A 26,979-nucleotide genomic window follows, 5' to 3' on the forward strand; every position below is an offset into this window, starting at 1 on the left:
AATTCCACTGCAAGCGCTGCTGAAGCGCCAGCGCATGCCCTGGCACAAGAAATATGCTTCAGGTCTATTTTCTGTGCGGCTGCTTCCAAACCTTGTAAATTTACTGTCGATAAGAAAGCACTAGACGGGAAGTCACTGTGTGAAGTACCCAGAAGATTCCAAATAAAACACAATGCACTAACTCTCGAACGTAAATTTCCCCACATATGTTGTAAAGACGACACATCTGAAGGCACATGCATCAGGTAAACAGTCGGTCCGAGGGTCCTAGACGCTACACAAAGGCATGGATGAAGAGAAGCTGATCTTGGAAGTGGATAAGTTCAACATTCTGTATGATCTGAAACATCCTTTTAATAAGGATACAGGCAGAAAGGACAAGGTGTGGACTAACATCAAAAGTTATTGGAGTGGATGGTGATCGTGTGATATCGCTATTCACACGAGAGCCTGTGACTCGTGACCAGCCTTCCCCCCTCCAGATTGAGTGCTGCAACGCTGCGCAGAGCGCTGCTTCCAGTGATGTTTGACAATCGGAGCAAGACCACGGCGCTCCGTTGCCCTGCGTGGCGCGTGCGGTGGAATTTAGGGGTTAGTTTCAGTGAGTGTCCGCAACTATTGCGCATGCGAGCAGCTGAGGCATTGTTGCTGTCAAATCGATCCTTGGGAAAAGTACTGTTCTGCCCAACTGCAAAAGGAACTACGTTTTGTTACCATATTTATAGTAGTAACACGTTACACTACTGTTTACCCAAAAAAGTTACTGTATGCGTTACTTTGTAACTTGTTACACCCATCACTGTACAGATCTGGCCTCAGAAGGTGGAGCTAGAAACGCTGCAGCCCATTGAATGGTAGAAAGAATCATCACTTCCTGCTATATTTCTCCTGGCCTCATCTCTGCATGAAAAAAGCTAAATAAACTGTCAACAAAGACAGCAGCAGTTTAACAAAAAGTTAAAGTGGGGTAGAAACTTCACGTTCTTTAAGTCTGAACAGCTCTTTTTTGTCCGATTGTCCGTCATAGCTCCAAAAAAACAATACCAAAGCTCCTTCTGCTTCAAATAAAGAATGTGAGTCCTTGGTGAAAAGGTGTGAGTGTGTTTCTGTTCGTACCATGGTCTCCCACCAGGAGGATGTTAACACAGCGGTGAAGCTTCATCTGTTTCAGTCCGTTCATCAGCTGGCCGACGATCCTGTCGATTACCCTCAGAGGGCTGTTGAGCTGACACAAGAACACACACACACACACACAGAAATGTGGTGAATGTGCGCCAATGACTTGTTCTTGTGTTAAACTTTATGACTCTAACAGACAAAGCTACAAACAAAGACACAAAAAGAGAAAAAACAACGTAGCAGTACTCACCTCAGCGCTCAGTGGACCCATTTTGTGTCCGTATGTGTCGGGCTGTTCAGAGTGCATGGCGTAAACATAGGGCCTGAGACACACACATCATCTATTCAGTCAGAATATTCACACATTTCATGGACAGGATCCAAGTCCTGCGTGCTCCCTGGAACATTTAGTCATGTCTAAACCACTCCTCCAATCAGTTTGATACAAGCTGAAGAACATCCCCTAACCATTAGAAAAAAACTCAAGGTTTGAAAAAGTCAGTTGTAGACTTTACGCCAACTGGCTATCAGGCTGAAAAAAAGATAATTGATCAGGAATTATTAAACCAAGTCAATGCACCAATTAGAAATGTTCCACTTGCACCTCCTGTGAATTTTCTCTAGAGAAAAGGTAGCTTAATAAGTTTTAAGTTATACATAAATTAGGTCTCTGGGTCTGGATACCTCTGTATGGAAATATTTAGTAAATAAGTAAAAACCACATGTCACATGACGATGATGTACTGCTTTGAAATATGTTACTGACCAAAGTAGGCCATCTAGTGTCTTGAAGTGGTTATGGCATTATTCCAAGTTGTTTGGAACCTTGCCGTAGTTATGAAGCCAGCCATGAGCCTGCACATAACTGTTCTTTCATTTGCCTGTGAGTATTTTGACATTTGGAGTTCTCTGTATTTTTCACAAAGAGTAGCCATGATATGTTACAGTAATGAAAGTTGAAATACTATTTTGAAGCCAAAGTTTTACCTGTGTATGCTAACACTAGCATATTAATGCAATTTTCAATGTACGTTAGCATCAAGCTAGTCCTATTTTGTTTTTATTGTTTTGGTAAATAAGGAGATTTATACCACGTCCAATGTATTGACTTCGAATCTCCTGTGTGAGAGAGAAATAATCATTTCTTTGTGTGTTCAGTTCTTCAATAAAACTCTCAGCTGAAAATCCTGAATCGAAGTTTTTCTTCTTCTTCATCTGTTAAGCTAAGGTAGTTGCAGCAGACTCGTGGACATAAGGATCTGCAGCTCCAGCATAATGTAAAGATTTGATTAGGTCATCTTTAAGCATTAAGGCTAATTATGTTGATGGATTGAGACATTTCTTTTTGATTCTTAACAGGAACCGTTTCACTACCCATCCCTAGTTAGCATCAAGCCTGGATGAAGTCTCAGGGTCTCTTTCGCAGGCGCTACAGCACCAAAGCTCGCCCATAAATGCGTGTGGAGTATGTGTTGTCAGACCAAGCAACTACAAGAATGTTAATGCACAGGGGGAGGGCAGTCTCCAGCTTTGTCAGTCTGTTGTTGGCAGGTATGCACAGATTTCATATTTTAAACAAACACAGCTGCTTTTGAATGTTACACCCCAGATTTTAGCCAAGATGGCTGACACATAGACCCAGAGGAAAGATAGCATCCATGAGCACACAAACAAAACCATAGTGTATCTTTAAACATCCAACTTTTCACTGAATTCTGAAACTCCAAACAACTTTTGATTTATCATTTATCTCTCTCATTTTCATCAAGCTGATGCGGCATAAAGTGTGAGAGACATTTTAAGACTCACCTTTCTCCGTCGGGGAGATGCAGCCACTGCAGCATGGTCAGTATCCGCCTCTCCAACGGGATAACACTGGAACACAAAGAAAGATCAAACTGGTTCACTGGTTTCAGAAGAACCATATCTGCTTCCCAAAGACATAAACACATGCTTCATGAACCATTAAATTGTTCCTGTAACTCTCAAAGAGCCCCATAAAAGTGAGGGTTATGAGTCCAACACACTCAAAGCCCTCTGACTGTTTCAAGTGTTTCAAAGTCAAAGGCAGTCTGTGCAGTGATGAGGCCACCAACCGAGCAGCTGGCTGTCATACAGTCCACAGCTGTCAAGCATCAGGCCCACGGTGGAGGCCCTGAATGGGGCTGGATGTACAGGGCGGTGGGGGGCAGCACGGTTACACTGTTTTTAAGTCGACAGCAGGCGTCCCCGGCCCTCTCTCTGTGTTTTACACTGTGTTCACTCTTTGACTGAACGCTCCCTCCTCCCTCTCGTCTTTCTGTCCACACTTACAGAGTAGTAACAGCGAGGGGTGACCTCCCACACAGCTGAGCCTCACACCACCAACCAGCAACAATCCCTGCTCCCCATTATCACGCCATCCCACGGTGCTGCTGTTAGACTTAACTGTCAGACGTGTTGTCAACGTTGTCCTGAGCGGCTCCTTCTCACACCTCTGTCAGCGCCAAGTGTCAGAAACTCACACTCCCGCCTCCGTGGATCTACCCAGTGGTTTGTCTGTGACCCCGGTTCACTGAAGAACCCTGCACAGTGTAAACAGGCCCATTTGCACAAATTGCTGTAAAAACAGCCCAACGCCACCTCTGTGCTGAGATCCAGCTCTGGCTCCATCAAAGGCCCCTCTGTGCCCATAGATGTGGGCTCCTCTGTGTTTCACATGCTATAGGTGCAGCGCAGCAGGAACATGAACAGACACGTCCCGCTGATTCAGACTGAAAACTGACACCAGCAAACGAGCTACAGATCACAAACTTTAGGTGCTTTTTGACCAGAAGTTCCAGGAACTAATAGTTCATTTTCCAGGAACTAAATGGTTTCTGTGGCCCTTAACTGTCTTTGTTTTCATCAAGGTCTGAGGTTCCAACCAGAGACATATGGAGTAGAAAATAAAAGTAATTGCACTACACCACCAGACCAGTGGAGGGCAGTAGGAGGAGACGAGCACAAGTTGTAAAGTTGTTTCAGAATGCAAGACAAGACTTCAAGAAAACAGCATTTACAGGCAGAACTGCACATTGATTCTCGAAAAGTTCTTTTAGAAGGTTCCTGCAATTGAAGAGCTCTTCATTTCAAAACTTGACCTAAAAGGTCGGGTCTGCAGGATTTAAAAAATAAAAAAACACATCCAAAATTTCAACATTTACAGAAATAATCCTGTTCAGTCGTCTCCTCTGGGCCTCTACACGTGTGTCAGTGTCAGTGTCTGTCTCAACCCCCTCCCCTGTCTGTGTGATGATTTTTTTGGTTGTTATGGACATTTCTGAACAGAGAGTAAACGTCAAGAGAGTAAACTATTTAGAGCAGCTACGATAGTAGACGTAGCTCGTAGAAAGAAAAACACAACCGAAGTGAAACAAAACACTAAACAGATAAAGTTTTTAGCTGAACAAGGGTGAAGCTTGGCTCGACTTTCACTCGCTTTCAGGAACTTGGAGAGCAGCTTGGGACAAAGAGTAACGTGAGATGGTATGTGTCAAATACCTGTGATTAGCTTGTGCTAACATACTAAGTCAGGTGCATGACTCTTGAGTCTCTCACACATAGAAACATGATGCCAAAGGTGGTTGATGGGCTAGTTAGCATGTTCATGTAGTCACAGCCTATGGAGGCTGTGTGTCTGTGTGCTACCGCTGGCACTGAGCCAAGGAGGAGGAGCCCAGTTTAAAGGTTGTGAATGTTGTACTGACAAGTAACAAAAAATTTCTGCAGACCCAACCTTTAACTGGTGCAACAGACCACTTTGCTTTTAAAGAGGATAAAGAGCAGCCTTTACTCATGACCCTTTCTTTTCAGTATGAAATAACATTTGTTCCTCTGTCCCCATTTTCTGTCCTTTAAGGGGATGAAGCAGCTCCACAGTTTTAGAGGTTTCTGCCACTCTAGAGGTTTCATAAAAGTCCAGAGACGTGTAATATTTGGTTATATTCGTGCAGTAAAAACACACTAAGGTGTTTTTCATAAAATCCAGTCAAACATGTCCGATATAGATTCTGATGCATAAGTTTGATTTAAAGGCATGAAACTTTAACTCCTGTGATAATTTCACAGTGATGGGTAAGTGATTTACTCCTCCATACTCTGTGTATATCATCTTCTCACCCTATGAAACATGGCGTTCTGATGACTGTGTATTTCCTACGGTCAGTAGTAAACAGCCCTGTTACACAAGCTCTGACAGCTCTGAGGACAGTCGAGTTTCCTTCTGAGCAGCAGACAGCTAGCGTGGCTGTAAAGTCTCCAGCACAAACACACACTGTACTTTTATTTATTCATGTGTCCATAGCTGCTGCCAGAGTCAACACATTACAACAAATTATGCATTCCCTGAATTACACAAGTTACTTCTGAGTCCCTGTGATTTTATTAAGAATCTCTGATTCACCTATCAGGTAACATGGACAAACAGAAAGGTGCCAAGAGAAACTGTTGAGGAGCAGCTCAGGCTGACGGAGACTGAAGGAGACAGAGTTTAACAGTCCTGGACTGTGAAAGAGTCAGAGGGTTTAAACTGATGTCTGAGGTCACGCAACCATCTCTGTGTAGTTTACACATGTGTCACACTGTATCATGGTTTACATTGATCTTAGAGGACATACTGTAGAGCTAAAGAAGTATAGACCTCTTTACGGTTTGTAAACAGATCCACAGCAGAAGTACTGCAGACTATAACAGCTAGTCAAGGAGGTTAATAAAAAATGAAAACAGCAACTTTTATCTAAAGAAACTCACTTTGACGGGTGTTTAACAACTTCCAACTCTGTGTGAAATTAGTAAGTGCAGATTTTCAAACCTCTACATATTCACATGTTGTAGAAATCCCTGAATCCGACTATAAAATGATCAAAACACTCTGCTCTAAAAATAACGCCAGATCTTTACAGGTCTACACTCTAAAACACCTGATAACAAAGATCTTCATAACACCTGTTTCCACCAAGTGGTCTGGTTTGGATCAGTACACTTTGGTGCGGGTTGGATCGGTACAGCCTGATCCTGTTTGTGTTTCCACAGCCACAGTGCCCTTCTTGGGAGGTGGCATGTGAGCCAGATGCCAGTAGCTGCGTCAGTTATGTAATAGCATGATGCCATAGTAACACAACATAGTGTACTTGCTAATAAATCCAACAAAGAAGAAAAGCTCAACTACGGTGGCAGGTAAGTGTCAGCCAATTTGCAAAAGCAACAACATGAATGCAAACACAACAACACCAATGCAAAAGTCACAACACAACGGAAGTTGAGAGGACAGTTATCCTAACAGACACAGAAAAGTTGTGAAAGTAAGTAAATGATTGCTCTCTTTTTTACCTTCAGCTATGAGAAATAAAGCTCTACTGTGAACGTTGTGACTTTTTTATAAAGCTAAATATAAGATGACACATTTTTCCGATCAAGTACTTATAAAGAAATATAAGTACTGTGAGGATATGACAAAGTGAGTCCCCTACGAAGCTTTATTTATCATCGATGAAGTTAAAAAAAAAAAAAACATTTACTTACTTTCAAAACTTTTCTGTCTCTGTTAAAATAAATTATCTCCTATGACTTCCATTTCATTGTGGCTTTTGCATTCATGTAGTAGCTTTTGTAAATCGTCTGACACCCACTGGCCACCGTACCCAACAGATTGGTTTCAACAGTAGTTTCACTCTGTTTGGTAACGCCATTTTTCCAAACAAACAGAAAGTTCTCTTCACAAAGTCAACTGAATATTTAAACATTTCAGGGTTATGTGTTGTTGTTTTTCACCGCTATCACACAGGAAGTGATGATTCTTTCAACCAATCAACAGACTACAGTGTTTGTAGCACCACCTACTACAGCAGCTTAAACAAAGTGTTTCATACAGAGGCTGATATAAGGGTTTATCAAAACTAGGGAGAGAAAAACAAGATTTCTTATTTAACTTTAAATGGCGTTAAGATACTACCGGGGCATCAGAGGGACAAATCAAAGCCTTAAAAACAGCATCCTGAAAACAATGTTTCTCCACATTGAACCAGCATGTTGGTGAGTGCTCTGCACTGTTGGTCTCTAAATGTCAGATGGGATAAATATACCTGAGGGTTTCTCTCACACAGTTGGATACCTTCTTGAAATGCACCCAGAATGCAGATAAATCATATTACAAGGTTTTAGAATCTAATGAAAAGTAGGCAGTAACGTGCCACAGACTGGGAGAAGACAGTGAGGTGAAGGAGTGTGTAGGAGTGTGTATTCTTTATAAACAAACTTACACAGGCCAGAAGAAGGTGGCAGCCTTCACTCCTTGTTTCTGTGCTGTGATCCAGATCTAAAAGACAAACAGTGAACTCAGATTATATCATTACACATTTCTGAGACGGTTCAGGACTCGACAGCCTTGAACCTGACACAAAAAGAAAACAAAGTCATGTGGTTCTGTGCAGTCCAGGACAGAGAGCCAGAGATCATGAGACGACTTTTAGCCAGACTGCGACAGAAACCCTGCAGCACGTTGGTTTCAGCTGTTTAGAAAAAGAAGCTGTTAGTCAGCTCCCCGCCCAGGTTCAATGTGAGGTGTGGAGGTTTGTTTGGAGGTAAATTATAGTTTATTGTTGGTTTGTTTTTAAACTAAAGTCCACAGGGCTCTGAGTGGGCTCAGAGGGATCCCCGTGGGTATGTTCTTCTGTAACCTTGTCCTTGACTAACACACTCACAGAGGACAAACCTGATCTGACCTGCTCTTTCCTCTATGACCGTACTTTTTTTTAGCGTTTTTTCTTATGAAAAAAAGTTTAACAAAAAATCTTCCTCACTCTCACACAAACCTGTCTTCATCAGTTTTATAGTCATGGTTTCATTCTTTCCCACTTCGAGTTTTTAATGTACCTATATTTGATTGCCTTTTTTGTAAAAACAAATAAATAAATAAAAAAGAATATAGCAGAATTAGCCTCAAAGCAGCTGTGAGGAGTTTATAAGTGAGGTTAAGCTGTTATTAGCAGTTATTCTGCAGTGGTCTGTTCAATCACGAGAGTCTATAAGTAAAATGAAGAGTGAGGTTACGTTAGCTCTGATTGGTAGATGACTGGCAGGACAGAACCAGGATTCACCAACATTACACATTATGGTCATGTCGCTCATTGTGCCTTATCTTGGCGCAATGTATCCAGTAAAAAGTTGTCTTGAACAAATAAAATTTGTTTTGATCAGATCTCCATTTAATTCCAAAACAAAAACGCACCTCGCTAAAAGTCATTTACGGCAGTGCACGTGAGACTCCGGGCCAGAAGGTGGCGCTGCAGTCCTACTAAAACAGATCCTCCTCATAGCTCCTTTAATAGAAAAGTACCCTCAAATATAAAGTAAAATGTCAGACATATTATCTCTGAGAAATGAATCTTCTTTAAGCTCTTTTACTTTTCTCTCAAATCAATACGTTAATTCATTATTTTCATCATTTCAAATTTTACCTCACTACTTTCTGATGTTTGGATTAATTCAAGCCAATAATTAGTAAAAGCACACAAATGTAATAACAAAATTTAAATTTACAGCAATCTCAAAAGTTTCAACTTTTTCCTTTAAAGGTTTTTTTCTGTTGGACAATTATTTAAACTTTATTTATAATTTCATTGTCTTGGCTTAATCCTTAAACAAGCTAGAGTTCATATGCCTTTATAATCTTTTAATTATGACTTTAAATAAAATATATGTGCTCTCACTCTGAACCGATAGAAATGCAACGCTCCTCATGGCCGCGTATGAACCCTTCTGATGTGAAAAGAATGCTGGTATCCATTCTATATCAGGCTGCTGTTCAGATCATGAATCTGTAAATCTGACCGATGTCAGAACCTCACCTCAGCACACGTCACCGACTCAAAGACAGTGAAAGATCATTTCAGACCCAGGTGATAAAAAGAAAAAACATTACAGACTAAGATGAAGTCCTTACCGGCTGCCCTCCCCACCAGCGGTGGTTCAGCTTCTCCCGACCTCTCAGGGTGAAGGTGGCGTCGAAGGTTGGGTCATACATGGAGTTCCCGACGATGCCGTGAGACTCTGGGTAGAGACCCTGGGAGAGATTCACACTGAGGTCATGATCAGGTGATATACACAGATAACCTCTTTCCTCTGTGTCTCCTCCTGTATTTAAGGGTTGTTCAGTACAGGAGACTTCATGATCCTGTGATGAGACTAACAGGACTAGATCTGACGTCCAGCTCCATCATCATCATGTGTTGGCCTTTTTGTGTGTTTCTCTGTCTTGTGGATTTGTTTTAAGTTTCTTTGTGTCATAAGTTGTCCTCTCTGCCTCATTTCTCAGTGATCTTTGTTTCCTATGTTCCCCTTTTGTTTCAATCTTCTGTGCTTCCTGTTTTGTTTTGTATGTCTTGTTGGCTGTGTGTGTGTGTGTGTCTGTTTTTCAGCTTTTTTTTAATATATTGAATAAATATTGAGTTTAATCTGCAACAGATGGGCTATGATCAAACTCAGAAAAATGGATACACCTGATAGAAAAGTTATGTTTTCTATCTAATAATCTTAGTTTTAACTTTCTACTATTTTGTGTTTCATCTCTTATATTTCTGTCTCCTAATTATGGGTATCTTTGCTACTCAACCCAAAACTGGACAGAGATAAATCATGACACAGCGTTCAGAAAGAGAAAGTCTTTTTATACTTTTCCTGCCTCATCCCAACAAACACAGAGTGTTTTTTCTCTGCAGAGGTAGCAGTTTGGTCAGGTTTGGGGACGTAAATACTTGCTAAGGTCAGGAGAAAGATCATAATCTGGGCTGAAACAAAACACTGGAGTATTTTGGTTTCACAGGGGACATGTCTTAGTGAAAAGAAAACAGCTCGGCTGATGATCACAGAGCTCGCAGAGGTTTGCCACAATCATCCAAGAGGAACACTATTTTCAGAGAGTCCCTGGTATATTTAGCTTTGACTGGCCCTTTGTTTCAGCTCACAGGTTTGTTTGAGCACACTGCTGCTCTCAGCATCCTGCTAACTCTTGTGCCTTACCGTGGCCAGAGAGTAGAGGTTAGGGAAGGTCTTTGTGGGGTAAACAGGCCTCATGTACGGAGCGTGTGTTCCACATGTTCCTGGAAGGAAAGCAGAGAAATGAAGTCTCAGATAATCACCGAGACGTCCTGAACGAGTATTTGTTTGTTCCTCTACCCCTTGTCTCACAGATCTTACTCAGTTTCTCGATGTTAGGTATGACGCTGCTCCCTCTCTTCACATAAGACGCCCTAAATCCATCCACTGATAACATGATGAGAGGCGGACGCACAAACCTGCACACATTCACAACAGAGCAGAGGTAGACTCGACGTACTGTACATGTTAAAGTTTGGTTTCTGTCAGTGATCAGATGGACACATACCCAGCAGGACATTCAGCACTCCTGATCTCCTCACACTCATCCTGCAGCCACGAGGAGTCTCCTTCAGGAAGATCAGCAGTCATGTTAGGTCCAACACATCAGAAACAAAGCATTCGCATCACCACCATACACTGTTACATAACAAGTGGATTTACTCCTCACCGCAGCTTTACAGGTCTGGCTTCAGATGTGTTTTTAAAGAGGGGTGTCCTATATTAAAACATGGATCTAGAGCACCAATGAGGGATGTTCAAACTGAGCATGTGCAGGTTTTCAAACCTCTACAAATTCAAATGTTGGAGAAATCTCAGCATCTGTAAACTGAAAACACTCTGCTCTGAAAATAACAGCAGATCTTCACCAGATGAGATAACCACATTAACATCTCATAACTGGACAAGGAATAGTCCGACTATTGACCAGCCTGATTATCTGCCAGCCCAATGTTTGGCTGGCCCAAATATTGGCCAGCCCGATTATCGGGCATGACCATTGGCCCGATGACGGCCAGCCAGACTATCGGCCAGCCCAACAACGGCCACCCTGATCATCGGCCACCGTGATTACCAGGCAGCCTTATTATTGGCCAGCCCAACTATCAGCTGGCTTGACTATTGACCAGCCGACTATGGGCCAGCCTGATTATTGGCCAGATTGTTGCTGCCAGTTTCAGCATTTTGACGTATTTCAGCATTGGATTGTTTTTTAATCTGACTGCCGAAAAGAAACCAATTAAACTAGGATACTTTGTTGTGTGGACAGGAGGGGGCGAACCTTACACACATATTCTGGAAATGCCAAAAGCTAAAGGAATATTGGGCAGGAGTATTAAAGGAGGTACTGGGTTATGAGCTACTAAGGAATGGTATGGTATCATTAGGGATGGGTACTGAATTAGGTACCTCTAAAGGTACCGACCAAATTCTGTCAAAAAGTACCGGGTACTAATTCACATAGAATCAAAAGGTACCATGTTCCGGTACCTAAATGCATCCTTGTGACGATGTAGGTGATTTTCCATCCTGGACATGAATATACCATTGCAAGGTTATATATTAAAGAATAAATATGTTAAATTGAAAAACTTTGAGATTTCACTATGAAAAAAATGTATATTTTGTACCACATAAACACAAAAAAGTATTGAAAATTGATACAGTAGAGTACCGGTATGATTGCCAGGTACCGGGCATCGATTCTGTATTGTTTCAAATGAAATAGGTACCCATCCCTAGGTATCAAATCACGGGAATCTGACAGAAGAGATGCTCAGGGGCTGAACAGATACCTAGTGACGGCACTGCCAGCAGCCAGTAGGAAAACAAAGGAGTGGTGCTGAGCTGACCCACCTACAAAGCAACAGTGGCTAAAAACAGTGGAGGATATATTTGACATGGATTTTTATGATCTGTAAATCATTTTTAGACACTATGGGGGCACCAGAGGGACAGAATAAAGACAAAAAGCACAATACCCCCATTTTTAGTTACCCAGGATATCATTACCTCCACCAAGAAGGTTATATTTTCGGGGGAGTTTGTCTGTTTGTCTGTGAACAACATAACTCAAAAAATAACAAATGGATCCCGATAAAAAAAATTTTTTAGGAAATGTTCAAATGGGTTAAGGAAGAAGTGATAAAATTTTGGAGGTGATTTGGATCACTGTCTGGGTCCAGGATTTTTTTAAAGGATTCTTTATCATTGTGAGACAGGGCTGTTTTCACCATATGTGTATATAACTCTACCATAAATGGTCATAAATGGAATTGCTTTGCAAAACAATACAAGACAAGGTCACCATCATTTCTGACAGATGTAAAAGTACGATCCAGATCCTGGCAATATTCTGGATACCAAGATCCAGAATATGAAATATGTACTGAGTCATCATAATTTTCAACACCGTCAGGAAACAAATTATGGTACAAACCTGCAGCTAACAGCAAATTGTAGCAGACAGTCTGCTGAAAGGGAGTATAACATTAAAGTAGGACTAAAGTGTTGGTGACCATCACAACATGCTTGGAGGAGGTCTGAGCTCTCTGAATGCTTGTCTAATTGTTAGTCTGCTTCTTTAAAAAAATCACTGTAAAAGGTTACATCTCTCTCTTTATCAGGTTGATAAGCCAAAACAGGATTTCCAACACCAGCTATAGTAGATTATTATCTGAGGAGTGTTTTTATTTTTTTGTGGAACAATTGTGAACGTTGATTTTTTAATCATCAGTAAAAAAAAAAGAAGCTCACTTTTACAAACATAGTGTGAATTTTAAGCTGAGAAAAGTTCAGAGGTAAAAATTCCTGAGAAACTGCTTCTTGACCTAGCATGATCTCAGCGAATCATCATGCTCAGTGGGACGTAGAGCTACACACCTTTACACAGCGTCCTGTAGTTGGTACAGCAGTCTCCTCTGGCCAAGCAGTCCTCAGAGCAGTGGCAGGCGTGCTGCTCATTGCGAGTCTCTCCACATCGGTCTTTACTGCACTCATAACCACCGTCTGCGTTCAGGAGAAGAGCACAGACTTTGGTCCAAAGGATAAAAGTCCTTTCCAGTTAACCAGCAGGAGTGATATGATGGGAAACCACAAGCATGAGAAATGAGAGCTGGCGTACGGCTGTATGAGAGGTTTGGCTGTTTGGGACAGATGCTGACAACATTTCATGAGCTCTGACCACATTCCCACGTTACTACGAGTGAGAACGCCACAGTTAGAGGCCGAGTGTCGTCATTTTCAGGCACAGGGAGGATTACAGCAGCAGGATGGTGGTACGCCAAAGACCACCAGGCTGAAGGAGGGAACATAAAAACAGACCACCAACGCTGGAGGCGGCGTGTTGACAGAGCAGCAGAGAGACAGCAGCTCAGAGAGAGCAACAAACAGGCTGTGAGACTCAGGCAGAGGCAAATATCAGAAACTGACTCATGGAGCTTCAGCCTGACTCTTAAGGAGCCAAAACAATGACTTTAATGTTTGGTAGCAAATGTCCTAAAACTGAAAGAAGGTACATTTGCTCTAAAAAATGTGCATTACAAAAAAAATTATTACGGCATTAAAACAGGTAATGGCAGAAAACATTTTGCTAAAGTAAAAAATAAAGACATGAAATGTTTTAATCCAATTCATTTTTGTAAATTTTTCTGATGTTTCTGACAAAAATCACATTTCATTTATTTGATGACACTGTTTGATCAGTGAAATGTATTATTTCAGTGATGTTTTTCTTTTTGGATCACACTTTTTTTCCCCTTACTGTCTCATTTCAGTTTGACCTTTCTGTCACTCCTTTGGCGTGGAGGGGAGTGTTGGGGAAAGAGCTAGGACAGCGTGATTTGCATATTATTTGTATATTGTTTGCAAATACAACATCATTTAGTTGGACCCCATGGACCTACGAGACCCCTGAGTGTGAGACATCTACAGTTCACCTGGAGCCAAAACCAAAATTTATTCTGTTATTCTGCATCAAAGAGTGGATTGAATTAAATTGTGTTTTGAAATGGTGTAACAGCAGGTTTGCAGAAGTCTGCTTAAACAAGCTAGCTAGTATCATTTAGCTAACCTGTGGCTAACTGTGATCAAGAAATAGTCCAGCTCTGTGTAACCTCTTCTTTTATCGCTCTTGGAGTTTAAGGCCAGCATCATGGCTGACAAGACTTCATAGACATGTTTACTCAAAATTTTCTTCACAGCAATCTGCAATACAGTCACATAAGCAGGAGGAGGATTATTATATCATTTTAAATTACCTTTAGTCCATCCCACCTCTTGATAAACAACAGCAGAATGAAACAGACCAACTTGTGGTTTTGGAGATCCAGGTGAGCTTGTGGATGCCTTACACTTTAGGGTCTCATAAGTCCTGTGGGATCCAGCTGAATACAGTCTATGGTCCAGCCCAGTGCTGTATTATTCACCAAAATATGCAAATAATATGCAAATAATATGCAAATCCTGCCATCCAAGCCCTTCCCCCCAAAGCCTCCACTCCATGTCAAGAGTGACAGATACTTGAAACATTAAGGGAAAAAAAAAGCGCGATAGAGAAGATAAACATAATTAAAATTACAAACTGTCATTGATCAAACAGTGACTTCAAATAGAAAAAATATGATTTTATTTCAGATGCAAAAATAAATAACAATGAAATAGTATTATACATTTGATGCCTTTTTTAACTTCAGCAAAATGTAATCTGTGCCATTACATGTTTTAATGCCATTGTAATTCTTTATGAAACACATTTCAATGTCACTGTTCCTTTTTCAGTTTCCGGATATTTTTTTTCAATGCCTTATTTCATTTTTAATTCCAAACACTGAAGTCAACACAGACACTGTCCTCTCTGTAATGGTGGTTTAGGGTCTAACTAAGGGGTGGACTCGTGTTAGTGTCTCTGGGCTGATAAGGTCTGGATGTGTAGTGCAGTCACTTTTAATATTTTTTCGTACATCACTATGAGTTCAGGTCTTTTTTTCCCATTTCTAGAACCTGAGTAAACTGACTTTTTAAAGTTTCTTAATCTCTAAAAAAGGCCCAAAATAAAAAAAAAAGTGTAGTCACAGCTTCACCCTGAAGCTCTCAGTGAAGCAGCAGAGATGGAGGGTGGTGGTGTACCTGTCCTGAGGCAGAGCTGGTCGAAGTCGGAGCAGCAGCTGTTGTAGGTCTTACACAGGTTGTCACAGCGACAGTTTGGAGGCTCCAGCTCCACCAGCTCAAAGCACCTGTTCCTGCAGGAGCCGGAGGTGGGTACATACGGAGATGCAGAGCGAGCTGAGGAGGAATCACACACACATTCAGTCAGTGAGCACGAACTCTCTGAGTCTCAAAGAGGAGGACATTCTGTTTTTTTGTCTTTATTTTGTCCCTCTGGTACTCCTGTAGTAACTTTACATGATTTACAGCTAATAAAAAACTTTTTTCTCTGTCTTAAACATTTTGTGTTAGCTGCTGTCTCTTTACGCTCCCTGCTCCACAAACCCCTCCTCTCTGATACCCCAGGTCAGTAGCCCTGGTTCTTTTTGTTTCCACAGACAGAGCTCTGGCTTCAGGTGCTGAAAGCTGATGCTTAGCAAGCACCAACTCTTTGCTGGGCCAGAGCAAAGCACCAGCTACGTCAGGAGCCAGGGGTGGGGCTACAGTGACCAAAGATCAGAGGTGGACATTTAAAAAAAAAAAGAAAACTGCCCACCTGTCTGTTGTTTTGTTGGTGTGTGCTCATTCAAAACTTAAACTTTAACTTAAACTTTTTTTCGCTGTCCCCTGAAACGGTGTTGTGACTGTCTGCCAGAAACGGATTAAACAGCTGCTGTAGTGTGCACAGGATGCTAAATACTGATCATTTTGCTACTTTAAAGAGGTCTGATTTTGTTGGAGGGAGTAATATTAGAAAGAACATAGACCAACTGGTGCTCTCTACTCACTCTGGTCCATTTTAATGTGAAAAAATGACAGGTATTGACCATATTTGTTTGCCTAACGTGTCACATACTTCTTTACCTGTTAACATGGACATACTCGCACATTTATATGTGTGTTACATTGGTTTCTTGCCGAGAGGAGCAATACAACTTAACAAATGCTGTTTAATGAGTTTCTAGTTGACAGTCACTTTATGGCACAACCACAGCTTCATATGCAGTGACGCACTGACACTTAGCAGTGACGCAGTGAAGTGGCTTTAACTTTGCTCCTTGCTGATGGAAAACCAAACCAGTTCTCAAGAAGAATATGATTAGAACCAACCAAGCAGTAGCTCCAAACAAGCACTGATGGAAAAGGAATATGATTGGCCTGCTCTATGGAGGCCTGTTGAGTCTAGTCCTTAGTGTTTGAGGCCCGCCCCTCCAACATGTTTTGAATCAGTCAGGAGATCTTTATGTGATGACCTCATCATTTTAGGAAATCTTATGAAGATCTCACAAAGATCTGGAGCTGTTTTTAGAACAGAGTGTTTTGATCAGTTTACAGACAGATTCAGGGATTTCTACCATATTTTCATTTTTATAAATCTGGTTGAAATTGATCCATGAGTTTGTTTTCTTTTCTTTTTTTGTCACACAGGTGATGATAACAGTGACAAAAGCTCTTTAAGCCAAACTGCAGCGTTCCTGAACTCTAAATGCTCTCCTGAGACCCTCTGTGGTAACCTGATCTCACTTCTGGGAGCCTTCTGTTTCCTGAAACACAGAGCAGCTTTGTCCTCACAGGATCTGAGGCACACTGACCTGGTTTGGCTCCGGGCCTGCAGTATGAGAACCTCCTGGTCTAACTGAAGACATCCTGAAGATGTGAGGGCGAGACAGCTCCAGCACACGGCTCAGCTTTCTAACAACATGCTCTCTGTGCAGTAAGTCATGAAAACAGGCCGGCTCTCAGAGGATGCCAGGGTTTTTTTTCCATGTGTTTACATGTGCATATGTGCTCTCTGAGGATGAACCAATACTTTAAATTCTTCATGCTCTAACTTTATGCTACAGCAGTATGGACTCAGAGCGAGGGGCAACACTCACAGAGATATTTACCCCTGATCAGATGCAGTGAAGACTCAAGGCTGAAGGTGAAAAACACAAGAGCCTGTTTAGTCTCAGCCTAAATGACCAAATACACTGCAAAAACTGAAATCTCAGCCAGAGTTTGTGTCTTAATTTGGGGTTAAAAACGGCCTATTGGGCTTAATCTGAGCCAAATTCACCTGAAAAGTCCAGAAAAACGTCTGATTTTAGGACATTAGACAAAAACAACGCCTGAAACTTGAGTTTCTTGTATTGACTGAGACCCTTTCCTGGACTTGTGATAAAGACACAAACACTTCCTAGGGAGTTAATTTTTGCAGTGTATGTTGCTCTCCTGTCTTGTTCCAACGTCATCTCTGTTAGTAAAACAAGTTTTATTTTCCAATTTTCAGTTAACAGCAGATACCAGCTCCAGTCAGGAACTCAGCGTGATTTAAACAGGATCACATTAATTCTGATATTTCTTCACGACGACTGAAACAAGAAGCCTATCTTTGTTCAGTCTTTTGAATGTGTCTTATTGGTCACAGCGTGCTGCCAGAACAGCCTGTGTTTACATCTTCCTCAGCAGAGACTCCTGTAGAAAACAGACTGTTTATGAAAAACAGGGGGAGATTATTGAATAACAAAGTGTTCCTCACACGTGTGTGGAACATGATAGGCTCAGAGATAAACATACGCTTCAGTCCTGGTCGGCACAAACTGAATGTTTCTCACAGCAGAGTTATCTAAAGAGCCTTCTGAAAATGAACCTTTTAGACTTTTTAAGTCACAACAATGATACTTCCAGCCCCTCTGAGGTGTACTTGTGTATTTTTGGAGTCATTTCTGATTATTTTGAAAAACACTTATCTATTTAAAGCTGTTCCCTTGTAAACATGATGACTTGTGAGTGAAATAGAGGTTCCACTTCATGTGAACTCGTACACTGATGTGCTTCTAAGACCTGACATCAAAACGGGGTCAAAGGTCATAAACTTCATTTGGGTTTTTAGAAAAGACAAAGAGGATATTTAGATGATCATCAGGGGGAAATACTATGTTTATGCATGTTATGTGCAATGACATTTTTATATAACATTTATAATATTTATATGCATTAAAGTGTACGTGTTAATTCTGAGTCAGTAAATCCAACAAGCTGCCCAACTGGCACAATCTCAGATCAGAAAAAGATCCATTCAGATGGATATTGGTCAGGCTGGTTATTTTTAGTTGAGGTTGTTTCAGTGTTTGATTACAGTTAGCATTTCAGCATTTTAAAAACTGCTGTTGAATCAGTGTAATATAGATGATGAAGTTTCAGTAGTCCTGATGGAGGATGATGAAATATTTAACCCATTTTTGGTTATGTATATTAGATTTGGGTTATTTTTTGCAACTCATGCTCAAATTCCTCAACCTGGATTGACTGAGCACCTGGGTTGTTTGTGCTTCAAATGTCATCATAATTAGTTTAAGTCACATGTGCTTAATAATTTGGTTCATGTCAAATCATCACCTTCTATATATCCAACTGAAAATTTAGGCAAGCTAATCTCCATACTCTTCAATAAAATATTCTCTGTAACCAAACCTAAGAAAAATTCTGCTTTAATGTTTTAAACACTCTTTATGGAGGATGTATTTAATTGGACTGCCTCGCCACCTTCTAGCCCAGAGTCTCACACACACTGTTGTGAATTACTTTTAGTGATGTGTGTGTTTGTTTTGAAATTAAATGCAGATCATATAAAAACAATTTTTCTTTTTTCAAGCACAGAGGTAATGTCAGTACAGTTGCGATACGGAGTCTAATCAATTCTTGACTACTTCCCAACATATTTTACAATCCCCCCAAAAAACTACAGAAGAACAGCAGCTGTCAATTATCGTTAAACGTGACGTAAAAACTCGTTTTTAACCTCCTATAACTAATGAAAACAAAACTTTTCAGAACAAAGAGGACTTGAACACAATGCAGCCAAATGATATCTTCGAATCACTACAACAATCAGACATGAGAAACATTTCTACCAGGTGTGTTAATTTTTAAAACTTTGACTGGAGAGACAGAATTTTTTTTACCTATACTGCAGCCAGCCACCAGGGGGAGCAGTTGTTGTGTAGACCTCACTTCAAGCCAGGCAAGATGGCGTCCATTTTTATAGGTGGACTATATAGTCCACTACATCAGCTAAATTAAAACAACATTTCAGACACTACTCTCTCACTCGCTGGCTGCTGACAGTGACATAATTACTCTCACCTCCCTTTCTGACGGCTGGGAATGTAGAGTTATCATTTTCCTGAAACACTGCAAAACGGTATTTATTTCAGTGATAACTAATATAATACTTAGCTTATTTTCCACAACAGCCAAATATAATAAAAACACTTAATAAAATAAAAAACACAGCAATTTATGTTGTGTTTGAGAATTACAAGGTCCTGTGAATGCATCACCCGCGATGAATGGTTCAACAACTAATGCCCGTGTTGTTTGTTTCTCTGCTTGAAGTTGTGTGACGGGCTTGTCAGAAAGTTAAACAGAGAGCTAAGTGTTATTCTCTGACAGTTTTTAATGTTGTTTCATGTTATCAGTAATCAGTAATCATGTAATCAGCCATTCCTTCTGTTTGAACTGCAATGCATGATGGTATATATTGCTCATATAGTGATCCTCGCTAATACACTACTTTTCAAAATGCATTGTGGGATACATTGAGTGGACTAAATAGTTGGACAGCACTACAAAATGGCCTATTCACTAGTGCACTACTACATACTATATAGTTAATTGGGAGTGATTTTGGACACAGCCTATGGATCCGATGTATCTGTAGGCTAACGTGACAACAAGTAAACACTGTTATTTTGTATGTAGTTTAGTAGCTGTCTATATTTAGCGCAGCTGGCAGAATAACTGCTGTGAATGAACATTATCACTAACAGTTTAGCTCTCTTAGCCTCTGGCTCATGCTTTAGCCTCTGGCTCCTTTGTTAGCCTTTAGCTCGTGCTCTATCTCTCTCCTGTTTATCTTTTTTTTGTTCTTCTGTCCTTTTTCTGTCTGACAGTTAGGCTCCAGTGTCCACCATCACAACAAAATTAATCACAGAAATCGTTTTCAGCAGAGAAAAATACAGATCTCTCTTCTCTCTACTAATCTTTATCAACTGGGACTGACTTGTCATAGAGACCTAGACGTGTTGTAAAAATCAATCCAGTCCTGCTCGACCTGATCAGGAAGACAAGAAGTAGCAGTTTAAAATAACCCAATCAAACAGATACTCCTCATAGCATCTTTAATGATGCATTTTCTGATTAATGGGACTTATAGTCTGGGGAATATGGTACTCCTATCACCGGAGGCCAAGGGCACTACTGTTTTCTTCTGTTTAGTTAGTTTATATTTTTAATAAATCTCCAATACCCTTCACCAATACTATACACAATAAAATCTACTCCTTTTATCACTTTGTCTGAACAGACTGCATATTTTCATATAACGAAGAACAACCTTACACACAACCTGATCAGAGCGGAATACCTGGTAATGACCTGTGGTGTTAAACACTGATGTAGTCCTGATTTGAGAGTGAACAGGGTCATTTACATTTTAAAAGGTTGTAAATTTAGGTAAAGTAAACTTTAGCATGCAATAGTCAGCTTTAATCATATTAAACATAGTTATCCAACAACAAAATTGTGGCTAGGGAAAATGCTGAGTGGCTACTAACTGTGAGAAACCACTAGCCACAGTGGCTGGTGAGCAGAAAAGTTCATGTCAAGCTCTGCTCATACGGACTGAATTTAGAGCAGCACAAACACACACTCTCCCTCCTCTAAGAAAAAAAAATTGAAAACATTTTTCCCGCCCCATCACAAGCTTGCTGGATCACAGTGGTCCGTTGTGACCCCCCCTCCTCACAAACAGCGCCCCCTCCTCTGCTGGCTGGGTTAATACGCGCTGGCAGACACTTCTTATAGACCAGCAAAGCCTGAGCAGACACATTCCTGCAGCGTGGAAACTCAGCCCTCATTTGTGTGTGCATGCTCCTCGTGTTTGGAGGAGTGACCCTTAAGTGGACACATGTCAGTCTGAGTGACGCTGGGTGACTGATTACACCCCAACCTCACCTGGGGGTTCAGGGCTGACCTGCTCTGGACGCTGTTTTCTGCCTGTGTCTTGGCTCTGGCTGCAGATTCAGGCAAGTCTTACCCACACTTGGCCAAGATACATGTACAGAGGTCCAAAACACACACACACACACACACACACACACACACACACACACACACACACACACACACACACACACACACACACACACACACACACACACACACACACACGCACACACACACACACACACTGCCTGTCTGAGCCACTTGGCAACAAAATAAAAGTGTGTGACTTCTTCTCTGCTTGGCTTTCACTGAGTGCATGAATGTTTCTAATTTGTATGAAACTTGAACCCCAGCTCAGTGCTCCGTGTTTGATTGTTTTTCATTCAGATATCACCAAAAGAAAAAAAGATTTGTTGATATTTTATGTGTGTATGCTTCCAGTTTGCATTTAAGAAGATCTCGTTATAATTTTTGCCAAAACGTGCATTAAACTACATTTAGACTCCGACTGGGGTAAGTGATGACCAAACACTGACGTTGTATTAACACACACCTCTGGAAAACACACAAGACTTTTGGTGAGGGATGCATATGAGGACACAAACATTGGAAATTTACAACCTGACTCTACCCAGACTTTCCTCTCCAGCCTCCAGTAAAATACATGGAAGAAGTTACAGGACGTATCCTGGAAAACCTGCAGAAAGCAAGCCAGCAAACAAACAAACAAGCGAGGGTAAGGATGTTCTGACCACGCAACCAGCAGGACCCAGGATGGATCAACAACACCCAAGGAAGGAGAATAACAGCAGAGATCTCTACATGTATTTGTTTAAATTTTGCATATTCATGTAAAACCAAGCAGCAACCTCAGACTGGAAATGCTAAACAGTGCAGTTCCTGCAACTTCCACTAGAGGCTGGCTGCAGAAACACCATTAACCACAAACACCAAGCCATAAAAAAAAATAAAAATAAAATAAAATAAAAAATTAAAACATTTTTACAGCCCAGTACAAAAAAACAAACAAACAAAAACAATACTTTTCAAGGATAATAAGGGGCTGTGAGGAGTTTCTAAGTGATCTTGAGAAAGTCTCTTCTAGATGTATTCCTGATCATAATCCACACTTTCAAAATGAGATCACCAATATAGGTTATTTCGAAATGCTACTTCTTAGCTTCTTGATTGGGTCAGACAGGATTGGTCTGATTTATGGAACGACAAAATCTCTGTCACAGTTCTGCTCCTTAGGTGCAGTATTTTCACATTCATTCCCTGCTGCTCTGCCTGTGGGACACGCCCACCTAATCAGGCAACTCAGTGCACCTGAGCACCCAGCTGCAGCTCATCTGCAATCAGGCCTGCATTTAAACCTCCCCTGTTCACCAGTTCTTTGCCTGATTGTTCTCAGCTTCATACAAGACTTTCCAACACTTCTCCTGTATTGGTTTCCTGGTTTTGATCTTCTGCCTGCATTTGACCAGCCTCCTGTCCTTGCCCTATTTGGACTAGTTTGCCTTTCTGGACTGAAACCTGGTTTTGATCCTGCTGCTTTGCTGACTACACTCTGCCTGTTCCCTTACGGCAGTGTTTCCCAACCCTGGTCCTGGGGACCCCCTGCCCTGCATGTTTTAGATGTTACCCCACTCCAACACACCTGATTCAAATGAATAGCTCGCTATCAGGCTCGAGCAGAGCTTGATGACCAGCTGATCATTTAAATCAGGTGTGTTGGAGTCAGTGTTCAATTTCCAGAAAACTCTTAGTAAGCGTGATGAAAGTGCAAGAGCTCAGTTTGTTCATATCAAACAAAATGGAACATCACTTAAAAAATGAAGACTGAAGAGAAGCTCAATCTGTCTGTCCGTCCTCTAACTATGAGCTGAGAACATAAACTCGGGCCATGTCCACATGTAGCCGGGGGTTTAGGAAAATGCATATATTTTATATGTTTACGCCTGTCATCCACATGAAACCACAGTTTTACGTCACCGAAAATGATGTTTTCTAAAAGCTCCGGCCAAAGCGAAGATTTTCCCGATTTCATGGTTTCGTGTAGACGCCGGTAAACAGAGTTTTCAGTTCTGAAACGTCACAGCTGAATGATGGGGGCTCATTCTGGTTGACTGACTCGGGTTTTACGTCAGGAAAATACTGCCCATTATGGGTTTGGCATGCCTCGAGCCACACTCACTTGCAGATTTACCCGCTGTGTGTGGACGGAAGTATTTTTAAAAACGAACGAGAGGGGGATAATCGTTTTTGAAAATACTTGACTACGTGTGGACATGGCCTCAGTGAAGCAACATTTATAGAGGTTGAAAATCAGGTGAGAAGCACACATGGAGCTATCTCCTCTTTGGACTGTGCAGCAGAGTGATGGTCTGAGGCTGATACTCACAGCTTTGGAAAGTTTTCTGACTCTCTCTGTTCCTACTCTGAGAATCTCATTCTCTCATAATCCTCATCCCTCAACTGAGCTGTCATCAATCCTTTTTTAAAACTGAGCTTCTTTCTCGTAACGTCACCTCCACAGGAAGCAGGATGATTCAGAGAAGCTGCTGATAGAAAGCATGTCTGAAAACACTTTGACCCATCTCTTGCCGTGGAGGAGGCCGACTTCTTTACTACCTCTGCAGGGGGCGCTCTAGATGTTTTGTCTTCACTGTTATGCTGCTATGGAGGAACTGGTGTATCATCCATCCTTTTTTACAGTCATGGTAGGAATGGAGCAGTTAACGAAAAATCTGAACCATTCAGTTTGACCTGACTCAACTCGGTCGGGGCGCATGTGATGCATGTTTTTTCCTTTTTTTCTTAATTTTACAACTCTGTGTGTGTGTGTGTGTGTGTGTGTGTGTGTGTGTGTGTGTGTGTGTGTGTGTGTGTGTGTGTGGTGCTGAAATATGCTTGCACAACACTAGGTGAGGGAGTACAGCAGCACAGGTGTTGATAGAGGTGTGTGTAGCCTACATGATGAGCAGAGAAGACAGAGTTAGAGGATGTACCTGTAGTTTTGTGTCATTTTTACTTTTTTTTTTGTTTAAAGCGACAGGAGACAAATCGGGAAACTGTGACGTGACAACACGTTTTGATCTTCCTCTCCTCAATGAGCAGCAGGTGCTGCCATGAGTCCCTCCACTATCCAAAACAGTTGGACAAGTCCACCTCACTTGCAGCAGTCTCCTCCTGCTGTAACAAGTGTGTGTCTCATCATGGTCCCACGCCCGGATGAAGGAGGGGGCTGATCTTTGACTTCAAAAAAACAAACATTGACTGGAGACAATTCATTTGTAGTTCTAAACATATTTATGGTGGTTTTTTCAACCTGCTTCCTGTCTCTCACACATTATTCCTTTCTTCCGACGTCCATGACAATAACATCCGCATGGATTATTATGCAAACTGTAATTGCATGTATTTGGCAGTTCTTGGCCGCCAACCCCACTATTTCTGTGTTTTTATCAATCAGAAAAGAATCGGACAGTACTCTGCATTCTCAGGACCTCATTATGTCCCCTCTCCCAAACGCTCAGACAGAAATTGGGAAAAGGGCCTTTAGGTGCTCTGCACTCTCATCCTGGAACCAGTTACACAATGACTTAAAGCTCCATGAGCTGGTGTTTTTAGACATGTGAAAGACACAGAGGCCGGTTCTATAAGATGTCAGTGTACAACTGAGTCCTAGAACATGGTTTGAATCCATAATCTTGTGTTTAGTCAGTGGTGTAAAGAAACAAAGTAAAAGTACTTTTTTACAGTAATTAACTGGGTTTTGGGAGGATCTATACTTTACTTGGGTTTCTTTATTTATTGCAACTTTTACTTTTACTGCGCTACATTAAAATGGAAACATTGCTACTTTTACTCCACTACTTTTTCATTGTCACCATCATTACTGGTAATAAAATAAAATGTGAATATATGGTCCCATCATGTTTGGATTATCAGGACTGTGGTATAGGTTGGGAAACAGGAAGTGAAGGGAGCGGAGGAGAGGAGGGAGCTTTTGAGAGAAACAACAATGTGTAGTGGTTTTGTTTCGTTGTACTTTTACTTTTACTTTTAATATTTTAGCTTTTAATTTGAGTTGCTTTGAGACTTTCCCTCAGTGATTTTAAGGAGGTGACTTTCACTTTTACTGGAGTAGATTTCAGGTGAGATATCTGAACTTTCACTCAAGTATGGCTTTCAAGTTCTTTAGACACCACTGGTTTTGTTGACTGTGCTGTGTCTATTTGTGTTTTCATCTGTAACTTTGTGTTTTTGCTGCTGCCTGTGTTGGCCAGGTCTCCCTTGAAAAGAGATTTTTAATTTCAATGGAACCAATCTGGTAAATAAAGGTTAAATACAAAGAAAAAAAATAGGTGAAAAAAACGAATTGTGAATTTTGTAAACAGTTCCTTCCCTATTTTTAGGACATTTTTCCTAAAACCTTGCTAGCACTTCTGTTCTTTAGGAGTCCTGGTGTTTCAGAGCAAAGTGTGACCCTGTTAACCGTTGGCCTGTGCCTCTCTGAAAGTCTTTAGTTTGTCATTAGGGACATAACTAAGGGGTTAGTGTAAAGTATAAAGAGGAAGCGCTCCTGAGGACTCGAGCTTTAACTGCTCAGTGATTTCACACCTCATGCTTCAGCAGGAAACATTCTCACAGCATGTTTTCAGGTCAAGTTCAGGAGGAGACCTCAGGTGTGTGTGTGTGTGTGTGTGTGTGTGTGTGTGTGTGTGTGTGAGAGAGAGAGAGAGAGAGAGAGAGAGAGAGAGAGAGAGAGAGAGAGAGAGAGAGAGAGAGAGTGCTCTGCTGCCCGGGGTCAGGCAGTTCAGAGATGTCCCATGTGTACCGGTAATGAGGCAGGAGTACTCACAGTCCGTCCTGGATGAAGTCCCGTCCTCTCCGGAGCGTCTGGGCCGGTCGTAGACAAACCCTGAACACAGCTCAGAGCCGCACCGGAGCGACAGGATCCAAACGAACTGAGAGGAGAACAACAAACCTGACGTCAAAGCAGCATTTCAGTGATTCCACGTTTCTTTCTGCTTAAACTTTGATGTTTTCCTTCAGATTCTTTTCATGTCACCAAATCTTTTCACGTGGATGAAAACAAAGCGTCAGGTCAAAAACCGTCGAAGGCTACCTCATTTATTAAACGCCTTAAAGCTTCAGCCTCTGATGTGAGGACTGTAAGAGAGGAACAAAAGCTGAGCTGATGCATTTTCAATGACCTGTGAAGAAGTGAAAAGAACACAGCTGCGCATAACAATCGCCTTTGATACTTTGACGGATCGTTAACCGCATGGAAATGACAGCGTGATCGACAATTGTCCTGCAAATCCTGAGCAGCAGGACAGAGAGAGGGATGAGTGGGGGTAGAATGAGGAGGAAAAGGAGACAACAAACGTAAGAGAAGAACACTTCTCAAAGAGAAACAGCGACTACATGAATACATACTGAATGCGCTTTACGCACAGCTTTACGCACAGCTTTACGCACAGACCAAAGCACGCATGCAGGCTTACCGTACCAGTTTGTGCAGCAACATGTTGCTCCCTTGGGCTGTGTGTACTCCTGTGCTGTAGCTTGGAGAGTGAGTGATGCTGACTCCGGCACCAGAGGACCACCGGAGAGGAGGACCGTTGAAGAGGAGGAGAGGGAGAGGAGGAGAGGAAGAGGGGGAGGTGACTGGAAGCTGCGGGCCGGATTCGGGTTGGGCTCAGGGAGGGATTTTACACTCGGTGAGGACCAAAGTGAGAGTCTGCAGTCTGATGGGGGACTAACAACTCTGTCTTCTGTGAGTCAGTCCGTTCCAGTCTTCCTAACATGAAGCCCTGTGAC

General features: G+C 41.6%; 1 protein-coding gene across 2 annotated transcripts in view; it reads right to left on the reverse strand.

Moving 5' to 3' along the window:
• enpp2 (ectonucleotide pyrophosphatase/phosphodiesterase 2) overlaps nucleotides 1-26,715 on the reverse strand; it is a 48,185-nt gene extending 21,470 nt beyond the window's left edge. For both annotated transcript variants that reach the window (XM_074683588.1, XM_074683587.1), the window contains exons 1-12: nucleotides 26,669-26,715; nucleotides 26,015-26,120; nucleotides 15,139-15,294; nucleotides 12,895-13,020; nucleotides 10,520-10,580; nucleotides 10,333-10,430; nucleotides 10,156-10,235; nucleotides 9,080-9,199; nucleotides 7,398-7,453; nucleotides 2,929-2,994; nucleotides 1,370-1,442; nucleotides 1,117-1,225 (exon numbers count right to left, since the gene is read on the reverse strand). In XM_074683588.1, the coding sequence (XP_074539689.1) occupies nucleotides 1,117-1,225; nucleotides 1,370-1,442; nucleotides 2,929-2,994; nucleotides 7,398-7,453; nucleotides 9,080-9,199; nucleotides 10,156-10,235; nucleotides 10,333-10,430; nucleotides 10,520-10,580; nucleotides 12,895-13,020; nucleotides 15,139-15,294; nucleotides 26,015-26,120; nucleotides 26,669-26,686 (1,069 nt within the window). In that variant the 5' untranslated portion in view covers nucleotides 26,687-26,715. The remainder of the gene's footprint in view (nucleotides 1-1,116; nucleotides 1,226-1,369; nucleotides 1,443-2,928; nucleotides 2,995-7,397; nucleotides 7,454-9,079; nucleotides 9,200-10,155; nucleotides 10,236-10,332; nucleotides 10,431-10,519; nucleotides 10,581-12,894; nucleotides 13,021-15,138; nucleotides 15,295-26,014; nucleotides 26,121-26,668) is intronic.
• Between the last annotated feature and the right edge of the window lie 264 nt (nucleotides 26,716-26,979).

The sequence above is a fragment of the Halichoeres trimaculatus genome, unplaced genomic scaffold, assembly GCF_033239565.1.
Source record: "Halichoeres trimaculatus isolate MK-OKI-2021-1 unplaced genomic scaffold, fHalTri1.1 fHalTri1_scaffold_12, whole genome shotgun sequence".
Classification (NCBI taxonomy): Eukaryota; Metazoa; Chordata; class Actinopteri; order Labriformes; family Labridae; genus Halichoeres; species Halichoeres trimaculatus.